This window comes from Polistes dominula, unplaced genomic scaffold, assembly GCF_049000335.1.
Source record: "Polistes dominula isolate Pdom_NZ unplaced genomic scaffold, Pdom_raw_medaka contig_80, whole genome shotgun sequence".
Classification (NCBI taxonomy): Eukaryota; Metazoa; Arthropoda; class Insecta; order Hymenoptera; family Vespidae; genus Polistes; species Polistes dominula.
The window spans coordinates 1,077,067-1,090,424 of NW_028301111.1; the positions used below are offsets into that span (position 1 = coordinate 1,077,067).

At 29.2% G+C, this 13,358-nt stretch overlaps 1 protein-coding gene across 1 annotated transcript in view; it reads right to left on the reverse strand.

Annotated features, from left to right (window-relative positions):
• Positions 1–343: 343 nt before the first annotated feature.
• Positions 344–13,358, reverse strand: part of Ae2 (anion exchange protein Ae2) — a 31,369-nt gene continuing 18,354 nt past the window's right edge. Inside the window, 6 exon segments of the mRNA XM_015331080.2 lie at positions 344–7,399; positions 7,401–7,680; positions 7,764–8,865; positions 8,935–9,535; positions 11,030–11,092; positions 11,400–12,087. Of these exon segments, the coding sequence (XP_015186566.2) occupies positions 7,007–7,399; positions 7,401–7,680; positions 7,764–8,865; positions 8,935–9,535; positions 11,030–11,092; positions 11,400–12,087 (3,127 nt within the window). The 3' untranslated portion in view covers positions 344–7,006.

The window sequence follows — 13,358 nt, forward strand, 5'->3', positions numbered from 1 at the left end:
AATTGTTTTCTAATAAAATATTTTATTTAAATGAATTTAACGTTTTGCGTATTATTACCTTGAACTTGATATCGGAGATAAACTTCGAAATTTAGAAATTAATCTTGGCGATGCCATTTAATACACATTAACAATTTATTCATTTTATAATTAATCCAACAACGTGGAATAATAATAATAATTCAAGTAAATATATATATATATATATATATATATATATTTTGTTTGATAGATAGATAGATACAGGTAAAGGTTTCCTTATATCTTGTTTATGACAAAAGGTCACAAAAGAAAAACAAACGTAGATGTAATATTTAAGTAAATAATAGAATTTACAAAGGAAAGCAATTAAAATATTATATTTTATTCGATTCTCATTCTTTCTATTTATCTTAAGGCGTAAAATCAGCTACTAAGAGCCCTATTATTATTATTATTATTATTATTATTATTACTAATTATTACTTCTTAATACTGTACGATAATTAAATTATTTACAGTTTTTCTTTTTCTCTTCTTTTCTTCTTTATATCATTTCTCTCTCACTTCGTAACAATGATCGGTTTTCTTCTTTTTTTTTTGTTTTTTATTTTCTTCACCTTTTTTTTTTTTGTTTTAACAATCTTACTCTCAATATAATATCAGTGGTGTGAATACAATAACGTGTGCCAAATACTACAATAATATACGGTGTTGTCATTTTCTACTGACGATTTTGTGTATGTGTGTATTTTTTTTTATAATTTGTATGTATTACAAATGTAATATTTCTAATAAAGAACATGCTTGTAAATTACGCGAGAGATTTTTTTTTTTTTTACTTTTGTTATAGAACAAGAGCCCACGACGGCCAGATCTTCGTTATTTTGTAAAAGCTGAAAGTTTTTCTGTGCATGTCCCCCTTATACAGGTAAAAACGACCAGCGATTATATAGAGTTTGGGTTGTGGTTACTTGGGCAGGTAAACAGGTAGTAAAGGTGTATAAAATAGTACCTTAAATTCGTTAAATTTTTGGATTACCGTCTCGAAAGACCAGACCTCGCTAGCCGTTCAGGGTAGGGTGATCAGTCTCCCTAACGCCGTCCCAAGATCATCGTGGCGATTTGCGTAGCAGGCCTTACCGGTAATAACACGGGGCCCAAACGCTCTCAAACCACGATAGAGCAGACATGGCTTTCTCGTTCAATGTCGGAGAGCGGGACCTCGAACACCCACGACTCTCCGGATGGGAGTCGAGCGCTCTGCCAACTGAGCTATACCGTGCTCATGTTAAAGTATAAAGCTCAATTTTTGTATATTTTCTTCGGGATAACTTTAGAAATCTCGTCATCTTTATAAACTGTAATAAACTATAATTATACTTTCGTTATAATATAAAAGAGACCAGAGGTAGATTGCTTTACCGGTATCTCCATTGAGATACCCAGCATGCAGTTTAGGGGTGTCTGGCAGGGGGTAACAACTGTCATAAGTGTCCGGCAATAGATGACGAGATTTCTAAAGTTATCCCGAAGAAAATATACAAAAATTGAGCTTTATACTTTAACGAATTTAAGGTACTATTTTATACACTTTTACTACTTGTTATCTGCCCAAGTAACCACAACCCAAACTCTATAATCGCTGGTCGTTTTTACCTGTATAGGGGACATGCACAGAACAATTTTCAGATTTTATAAAATAACGAAGGTCTGGTCGTCGTGGGCTCTTAGGCTATTATTATTTATAAGATGTATATATATATATATATATACTTTGTTTTTTTGTTATTTTTTTTGTAATTATTTCTCTCAGTTTCTCTATCACAATTATAATAAGTAATCTACCTTACTTTTGTTTCTTGTTCGTAATTATTTTTTTTTGTTTATTCTACTTATTGTTTAGAAGAGATAATAATAACTATAATTAAAATGATTTAAGAGATACGTTGGAACGCATTTGTATGTAAGTACTTGTTTGTGTGTATTTATGTATGTGTAAAGTGTATTTGTATGTATGTAAATTCATAAGCGGCAAAAGTAAACATTTTGTTAACAATGTTGATACATATAATGATTAATAAAATATTTCGACGAATTAAAATATATATATTTTTTTTCTTCTTCTCTTACGTACTCTCTCTCTCTCTCTCTCTCTCTCTCACACACACACTCTTACTCTCATTCTTTCTAATTATTTTCTTTTTTTTTCATTTCAAAAATGTTATCTCTTTTTCATATTGCAAAATTGCAATATCATTGTAATATACAGTGTTACATTTGAATATGATTTAAAATGTGTAAATATTCTATATTCTATATATAATTCTAATATATTCTAAAAAAATGTAATGATAAAATCATCTTTCATCTTCGTCTTCATCATCATCTTAATCTTCTATCTATTCTCATGTCAATTTCTTGTTTTATACTTATTTGCATTACACACTTAATAATAAAGCATTTAATACGCATGGAACTTGTGAATAAAAATGAAAAAATTAAAAGGAAAATGAAAATTGAATACATATCTCTTATCAATACTCTTATCTTGATAATTAATTCTTAATGAATAAATTCGCAAGAAAAAAAGAATAATAATTAGATATATTAACAATAATAATATTTATATTTATATATATATATATATATGAAAGGATTATTAATGGAATTATTATTTCATTTAAGTAACCTCGTTAATGTTATTTTTATCATTTTGTATTTTTTTTTTTTTTATAAATGAAATTATTTCATGAATAATGAAATTTAGTTTTCGTTTATCAATTCAATTAAAATGAAAAAAATACTGTATAATTATTTCTTAATATAGATTATATATATATATAAATTTAAATGTATGCGAAAATATTTACTTTACAATTAGTTAAACGAAAAAATTTGTTTCATCTGTTCGAAAAATATCAACTTTTACATTGTTTTTGAGCTTTTAGTATCGAAAATAGCTATATATATTATAACGCAATAAGTAACGTACACAACGCGCTTATTACTCTTCTCAGGATTCAATGTATTAATTATTCAGGTACCTTTCATTTAAAATACATTTCTTTTTTCATTTGCTATTCTTCTTGTTTCTTTTTTTTTTTTTTTTAACTTTTTATTTATTTATATCTTTTTTTTTTTAGAGCACCACTTAGATTGCTTCGAAAAAAGAAAAATTAAGTAATACTTCTCTTTTTTTTTCTTCTTCTTCTTCTAAAGATTAATATTTTATCTCAAGAAAATTTGAATTTAATATATATATATATATAAGATATATATGAGCAATTTATTTTGAAAGTGATCTAAATCCATTTTCCCAAAAAAGTCAAGTTACCTACTGTAATAGTTATTTATAGTCATTTTGACTAGTTTGATAACTGTATTTTCAATATCAATCATGATTTTGATACCAAATATTGTACTTATTGTTATTATACATAGTTTTTAAAATCTCAGAATATGAAGTTCCTTTTGAAGAATAATAATAAGTCAATAAACATAAAAATATTCTAATTTTACATCTTTTTTTAAAGACGAGTCATTTTGTCTGGTTTTGGTAGAGACAGCTACGTCTCAACTGTCGGTAGTTCTAGTGTTAAAGAAGCAATGAAAAAATTTATTTTGAAAGTAGCCTGACTCCATTTTCCCAAAAAAGTCAAGTTACCTACTGTAATAGTTATTTATAGTCATTTTTACATGATCTTTTCATTGTGAAGAAATTTGTAATAAATATATTTAAGATACTGTAACACGATAGTTTGCTGATTAACACTAGAACTACCACACTAGTCATTTTGATAACTGTATTTTCAAATTCCTACTTCATGTTACATGATTTTGATACCAAATATTGTACTTATTGTTATTATACATAGTTTTTAAAATCTCAGAATATGGAGTTCCTTTTGAAGAATAATATAATAATAAGTCAATAAACATAAAAATATTCTAATTTTACATCTTTTTTTAAAGACGAGTCATTTTGTCTGGTTTTGGTAGAGACAGCTACGTCTCAACTGTCGGTAGTTCTAGTGTTAAAGAAGCGATGATAAAGTTTATTTTGAAATTGGCCTAACTCCAATTTTTAAAAAGGGTACACAATTCTAACGGAGAATCGATAAACTGCTTAAAAATATGTTTCAATGTGTTTTGTCAGAAATGAACCGTATCAAATTTTCTGTAAGACATCGATGAATGAGAATGAAAATTTAAAAATCCTGAATTAATTACCACGTCAGGGGTAGACTAAAAAAGTTTGACAATATTATATTGACATCACTGTATGAAAATATCGAACAAATTACAACAGCAAAATTCAAGGACATAATAGATCTACTACGACATATACCAACGGAATATCACGATTTCTTCAAATCCCTTTCATACACGCAAAATGTAAATGAGCAGTAAATTGTTTTGTAATTGATGTTGTTAACAAATCTTTTGAATCGCATAAATTATGTTTCTGTAGTGTTTTAATGATATGTATAATAAATTGAGTATTGTTTTTTTCAATTTGAAGCATCTTAAATTAAGTTGAATGGATTTAGGCTCTTTCAAATTTTGTAATGAATCTGGTTGTTACTTTTGAAAGTGACCCTAATCCATTCGTGATAAGAAAACGCATATTATTCATTTAATAATTACCACTATTTTAATAGGAACTACAAATTGAACTCCTTTAGATATACACAAGCAGTATGACACATTAGTATTGGGTTGGCAACTAAATCATTGTGGATTTTGTTTTACATCTGATTGTTTTTTGATAGCAAAGTTCAGAAATGTTATGAACGTGGCATCAATACAAATGGACTGTACCTAATTGAATAAACTTATATTTTTTGGCTGATATTTTGAATTTTCATTCTTATTTAACCCTTTCAATCAAATCAGTGCGGGTACGTCTCACTACAAAGATCAGTTCATTTCTCTTCCAAGCGATTATTAGATAAAATAACTTTTATGCCTAAAAGATTAAAGGATTTGGAGATGCACAAATGTCCCCATAATAGTGCATCATCAACAATAGTGATTTCACGATTGAGTTTTGAATTGATTGACAAATTTTTCCGACTGTGACAGCATATGTCCCAGCCTTGCCAAACTTAGTTGCCAACCCAATATCTTTTACTTATATTTTTAATTGCATTGAAACGCAAACATTTCAATATGTCAATTCAAACATAAATTGAGTTAGGTCACTTTTAAAATAAACGCCTCATTTATATAAGAAAATTAAATATTGATAAATCAGTAAAAACATTGCCAGACTTCATAAAATTTGCCTAAATTTTGTAATTAACAGATATGCTAATCTTTAATTTTCTCAAAACGAGAGACTTACAATGAACTTACACCACTTGCAAAATAAACAGCTCATATATAGATGCTCGTGAGATTAAGTACTATTAAATATTATAAAATATAAGAGTGTTATTATTTTTTGAAGATTCAAAGACAGATATAATATTTAAAGATTGAGTGTAATTAATTAAGTATAGAACTCTGTAGGCTGTGGAATATTAAAACGTAAAATGTATCCTTGTTATTAATTATTATATCACTACACCACATACATATGTGTATGAGGATATATATATATATATATTATATGTAAATATATAACATTAAGTTTCTCCTGAGAAGATACTGTGTTAATTATATTTTCAGACATTTTCAAGCTCGACTATGTCACTCTGAAATAGAGTGTTAAGTGTTAATTCAATAGGAAATTAATGATTAATTTTTCTTTCAAGTTTTTCTAATGAAAGAAGCAAAGAACTTTTATTTATTTATTTATTTTTTTCAAAATATGATTTGTTTGTTAAATAATTTGAAGCCCGTTGTCTTTTTTTTTTATTTCTTTCTTTCTTTCTACTTTTTTTTTTCAATTTTGCTTTTAGAATGAACGTTTGATAAACGTTTTTTTTTGTTTTTTTGTTTTTGTTTTCAAAAACTTCTATCTTTTTTTACATCATTGTAATCGTCAATGATTCTTTGAGATTTGTTTTTCTTTCTTTCTTTCTTTCTTTCTTACTTTGAGTGATCTCTCAAATTTGGCACTATTTTTTCTTCATATTTTACGTGCCTAAAAGATACGTGCACCGTTTATTTCAGTTGTTGTTGTTGTTGTTGTTGTTGTTATTATTATTTTCCTGAGTAAAACTATCTCATTCTTCTCATACTACACACAAAATATAACGACGCCTCGTAATTATTTTATTTAGAAGTGCGTACAACACCACGATGACACGATGTCAATTCATCATCTAATATATTCTAACATTTTTGTATATTTTTTTTATTTTGAAGATAAGTTACACTTATCTCAAATTGGGCATTCATTTAGGCATGCATACGTATAATCATCATCATCATTATCATCATCATCATCATCACATTGCTTAATCATTTTGATCGCATATTATATCGACAGTTCATCAACTATATATATACAATGTGTTTAATATAGAAAATAATCTTCACACATGTGTTCTTTTTTCTTCATATTTTGTCATCTTCATTAGTAACTTATTTCTAGTTACTTTTCTTTCCACTACTACAACATCAACATCAATATCAACATCAACATCATCATCATTATTATCATCATCATCATTATGGACTATATATATATATATATAGATTGATTTCATTTCTTGAATAAAATAAATGAATCCTCTCTTCTCTCTCTTTATTTCTCTTTTGAGATTGATCGGGGACAACTCATAAGAAAAATTATTATTATTATTATTACTTTTCTTTAAAGATATATATATGTATATATATGTATATAGATGATAATACACGAGAATAATATATACGAATATTATTATTATTTGTATTATTATTATTTCGTTTGGTTGTTTTGTTTCGAAGAATTAAGAGAGAAACGTGGTGTTGTTTTTTTTTTTTTTAGAGAGTAACGTTTTGTTTTAAAATAAAAATAAAACGTATATATATATATGAGAAAAAGTTATACATCAGGATGAGATAATTAGTCGTGAATATAAGGCACAGTCTAACCAGGTAGCGGAGCTTCCTCATAAAAGTCAGGCTCCTCTTCGGTGCTTTCTTTTTCCGGTTCTTTGCTATCAAGAGCTCGTAGTTCAGCAGGTGTAAAGAAGTGTTTCATTTGACTACGAAGTGGTATCATCAATATTAGGAAGAACGGTAGAGCTAGGGCTGCTTGTGTACTTTTAACGATCCATAGTATTGCTAGACACAAGATTTGTATCGTAGTGAATATGTGCATTTTAAATGTTTGTACACGCCGAACATAAGTGGCTGGCCCATGATGTTTAACCGGCATGAAGAAAAGCTTAACACGATCGAACAATTGTACGCCATTTGTAGAGGATATTCCCATGTATAGGAACACCCCTAGAAGGACGGACATAGGTACTCGTCGTAAAAAGTGGTGCCATTAATACGCTAACACCCATCAGTATTGCAACTAACAACGCACTGACACGTTGTTCTATGACTTGGACTATATGCGGCTTGTCACCAGGTGCATGTGTACGTGACATGATTGTAACAGCTGATACATGTGTTAAAGAACGTACAGATGCAGCACTGCACCAAGGTGAACCCGTTAATCCACAACCAACGTTCATCAGACATACCACAACGATATCCATGTGGTAACCGTTACCTTTACGCAATTTACGTTCCTTTTTGTCGATGATGAGCCTGTATTGACACAATAATATATAATAATGAGAGAAAAATTATAACAAAATAATCAAAAAAGGATATTAGTCAATAATACTTACTCGGAAATTTGAGTTTCCATGAAAACAAGGATGTAAACCAACAGGGCTGGAATGGCACAAGCAAAAGTCATCCAAACTGGGATAGGTCGACTTTCACCACCTGGAGAAACGAACCAATTTCTTCCAGCGACGGTTGGACTCAATCCTTCTGGTACCAATAACTTTTCTGTTTTTACGTTGGCCAAATAATCGATTAGGACGAATACGATAATACTAATGGGTACACCAAAATCACCGAACGCTCTTCTTGCGCTACGGCCAAGGTAATGACTGTTACGGAAGATTCGTAAATAATAAGCACCCAGGAACGTGCCTAAGCATAATATCGTACACATTAATGCTGTGTTTGGTTGATTTATCAATACTCCTCCTTCATCTTGTTTAGGTATTAGCGTTCTCATGTCGTCATAAGCTACTGATATTTCTGTACCGTTCCACATTTCGTAAATGATTTTTATTTCAGTTACGTTTATTGGTTGAGTTTGATTGCTGTCAGGTAAAAAGTTGTATTCCTCTAATAAAGGATTACGTACGAAATAATTGTACAATTTGATAAACGTTTCAACTATGTAAAGAAGAGAAATCAATCCTGTGAATATTTCTTCTGTAAAACGTGTGAATAATCTAACCAAAACTGAACCTTCAACCGAAGCAATAGCTAAAGCTATTATACCCATCCAAGCACCAATATAAACCCTTACGGTAAGGAACTCAAGTTCATTAGCCTTGCAAAATTTATAGAGACTCTCGTCAAACAGTAGAAGGGGTCCTGTAGTGCCAATAATGACCAATGGTTGAGTAGCAAACAATGCCATAATTACTCCTGTCCATGAACCGGATACCAAAGTTTCCGAAATTCCAATGGTATTTTGTGTTTTATCGCTCATCAATCCACCGAATGTTATTGCTGCGCATAGTGCTGCGAAATACATGAAAATTGCTGCTGCTATACAGGAAGAGCTTAATCCGTCGGTAAAATCGGATAGATAATGAGGATAACGTCTTTTGATGTCGTTTATTAAACCCCCAAAGGGACGTCGGGTTCTGCGTAATGGATCGTCATCGTCAGGTGGTTTCTTTTCTTCTTCACCAGCTAGAAGAGCTAAAATTATATCAATTATAACGATAGGAATTATTTGAATAAATATTTATTGATTTACAAAGTACTTACCCTTTTTTATAGCTGCTTCACTTTGTACAGGTTTGGTCTTTTCTTCAAGAGCTTTAGCTTTTCTTTTTCTAATTGCTTCACTTTTTGCTTTTAATTCGTTGAACGGTAACAAAGCTTGCCTTTCCCAATCCCCAGGTGGTAATACGATGGAATCATCAAGGAATTCATTAATTGCAGAAAGTAATTCTCTTCTTTCATTAGCTTTGTATGCAACTTTATGGAAAGAAGTATTTGCCATTAATGTGGCAATGGATCTACCAATTTCATGATAATCCAAATCACCGTTTCTTGGACCCAACAATGTGAACATGAATCTTACTGGTATTTTAACTTCCGTAATGGCTGGCATAAATACACCCTCGGCCAATCTAACAAATGCTATTGTAGGTTGATCGAGAAAATCAACGGCACCAACGAGTACTATCGTTGCTTCTGCACCAGCTGGTATTCTTTTTAATATATGCTCGTTTTGTCCTTTTTTATTAAGATCCTCGTTACTACTTGTAAATGTCAATTCTTCTTTCATATCTACCACGGCGTGATTACTATTGTCCAATGCCGAATTTGACGAGACGATTTTTGGCTTAGTGTCGTTCAAATTCTGTGAAAATAAAATGAAAATTTTGTTGTTGTTGTTGTTGTTGTTTTCTACTTTTTTTAATTTTTAAATTGTTTTTTTTTTTTTTTATATTTGTAATACATGTATTAATGTGATGTTCAAAGATAGAACGGGCATAGGTTTTCTGAATTTGGATTTTTACCACACGGTTGTGTTGAATGTTTGCTGTATGAAAAAATTAAATAAAATATTAAGAAAAAAAAGAAAAAGGCAAGATTAGGAATTTATTTCTTATATTATTTATACATTTTTTTTTGCTAGATATTATTATTATTATTATGACATATCTATGTTTTATATTCTAAATTTCTAAATCAACTATGTGAGGTAATAGAAAATCCTATGCACCGTTTAAGATATGACACGAAATATACATATGCGAATTAATGATAAGAAACTAATGGAAAAAAAAAAAAAAAAGAAAAACATGATAAGATCCAGATGATAGTAGATATTATAAACAAGGTGCAAAATACCTAATTAAAATGGAAGCGAAGAAAATTCGTTGCTATTAATGATAAATAAACAAATAGTATATATATATATATATAAATATATCATTGAAAAAGGTCTAATGTTTGAATGGAAAGAAAAAAGATAGGAGCCCTTGAATAAAAGGAAACATAAAATAAGATCAAAAAATGGCTAACTATATTTAAAAAATAACAAAACAAAAGGGTGCTAAAAATTGCGTGTCCATGAACTTACACAGGTCATCTTCATTAATAATTCGAACATAATTTTTATTTTTAAATTTTTCATACCTACACAACGTTAATAATAGGTGATATGATTATTATTGGACCTTGTAAATTCATGTTAAGGTCTTAACGAAGAATGCAGATATTAACTTTGATGAATATAGCTTACGAAGAGTAAAACAGAACAACGAAAAATATATGAGCCGTTTATTTTGAAAATGGCTGAACTTCATTTTCCAAAAAAATTGAGTTAATTACCGTAATATTAAGTCGACCGGAAAGTAATGTCATTTTTTAACCTCAAAATTCAAACAAATCAGTTTGGAAATAACAAGTTTTTATTATTAATCAATAATTAATTTAATTAATCTAATAATTAAAATAAATACAAAAATTGAGTATTGTTTTTTTTTTTTTCAATTTGAAGCATCCTAAATTATGGACTTGGACCTCTTCAAATTTTTGAATGAATCTGGTTGTGTTAATTTTGAAAGTGGCCTAAATTCATTCTTGCTAAGAAAACGCATATTATTCATTTAATAACAGTATGACTCATTAGTATCCTGTATTTATATTTGGAATTGCATTGAAACGCACCCTCTCCCCCTTCAATATCTCAATTTGAACCTAAATGAAGTTACTAGCCACTTTCAAAATAAACGGCTAATATAAAGTAATCAAAAAGTTAGCGTAATTAAATAAAAGAGAGAACAAAGAAAGAATTGATAACTGCATTCAATAATTCGGGATACGAATGTTTGTTGTGTTATTTTACATTTTGGGTTACATGGTTTTCAGTGGCTCCTCGTGCAGCCTCTTCTTCCTCCAGCCAGATGGACTGTGGAAATATGACATTGGGTAAATTATTTTTCCCCCTAATTTACAAACTATTACTATACGATTGGGATTAGTTTACTATATCATTAGTAGGACTCGTATATTTTCTTTAGTTTTATGTTTATTTGAAAACAAAAACAAAAAAAAAAGAAATAAATATTAGAAGTATCAAACAACACAAACTAAGAATATTTTCACGTATAACCGATTAGACCAAGATCCACTAATTGGTTGATCATCCAAGAACCATATCCTTTTAATTTACCTATAAAAACACATGACAAATATGATATTATTAATGAACCAACCTGTAAACTAGTGTAACTGGAGTAGTTACGTTTTCCAACAAAACGAAATCCTCGATCATGTTCATGTACGTGTCTGTGTTTCAATAGAAGAGCTCTCATGATAACAGATCTATCTTCTGGAAGTATCAACTCTTCAATCACCATTTGTTCAACCATTCTATAGGTAAGTCCGGGTAAATCCTTTTCCTCAAGGTCGAGTAATACAACACCGGTTTCGAGACATCGACGAAGATTTAGCAACGAATGAAAACTTAACGAAGCAACGTGCGGTCTGCCCCATCTGTCAGCACCTTCCTCAACATCTTCCTCGTATTTGATCCAACGTGCCGTTTCTCTCCATTCACGTTCCTCACCAACCCCATGAAGCTCGTCCAATTGTACGAACACCTCGTGGGGCGAATGATCGTACATTTTTTTGAAAGCCTCATGTGGTATACCACCTTCCTTTCTTCGTCCAATTTGTACTGTAGAATGGGCAGCCTTGTGACGTCTCATTCCACGTGGATCGTCGCTCCTGTGAGATTCCAAATCGTCTATGTCCAATTCTTGAAGTGTACTTGCCTCCTCCGGTTGTACGCTCACTCTCCTGGCAAGTATACCAGGACCATCTGGAAGACCAGCGCCAGAACGTTTTCTCCATTGTGGATCCTCTTGTAAAGAATATTTTCTAGATTTGTGATGGTGTCTTCTGTAACGAATCAATTATAATTGTATCCTTTATTTTTATTCTTTTGTATTGTTTTTTTTTATTTGATTAAATTTTTAATTAAATTTATTCAAATAAATGTCATGTATTATATTGTATATTGTAATATTGTAATCTATTGTATTTCTGTTATTTTGTATATAAAGATTTTCTAATTATACTGCAACTGTTAAGAATTTTAACATTATTTTGAAGATTGATATAGTTATTTCTGTATAAGTTCTGAATGATTAAGTATTATACAGATTTATTTTATATTTAATAGATGTGTATTTCAAATATCATAATCTACTGTATTCCTGTAATTTTGTATATATATATTTCCTAATGATACTGTTACTGTTAAGAATTTTAAACTTTTTTTGAAGATTGATACAGTAATTAGGTCGAATATTCTGAATTATTAAGTTTTATACAGTTTTATGTCATATTTAAAATATGTGCTTTTCAAATATCAGAATCTATTGTATTCCTGTTATTTTGTACGTATATATATTTCCTAATTATACTGCAAATGTTAAGAATTAATATTCTTTTAAAGATTGATACAGTTGTTAGGTTAAATGATCTGAATGATTAGGTATTATACAGGTTTATGTCGTATGTAATAAATGTGTTTTTTTTAAATATCATAATCTATTGTATTCTTGCCATTTTGTATATATATTTTCTAATAATACTGCAACTGTTAAGAATTAACATCATTTTGAAGATTAATGTAGTTATTTCTGTATAAGTTCTGAATGATTAGGCATTATACAGGTTTAAGTCATATTTAGTAGATGTGCATTCCGAAAATCTGTTACATATTGTATTCCTGTTATTTTGTATATATATATTTTCTAATTATACTGCTACTGTTAAGAATTTTAAACTTTTTTTGAAGATTGATACAGTTATTAGGTCGAATATTCTGAATTATTAAGTATTATACAGGTTTATGTCATATTTAATATATGTGTATTTTAAATTTCTTAATCTACTGTATTCCTGTTATTGTGTATATATATTTTTTCTAACTATACTGAAACTGTTAAGAATTGACATCCTTTTGAAGATTGATGTAGTTATTTCTGTATTAGTTCTGAATGACCAGGAATTATACAGGTTTATTTCATATTTAATAGATGTGTTGTACAAATATCATAATCTACTGTATTCCAGTTATTTTGTATATATATATATTTTCTAATTATACTGCAACTGTTAAAAATTTTAACATCCTTTTAATATATAGTCTGAACTATTAGGTG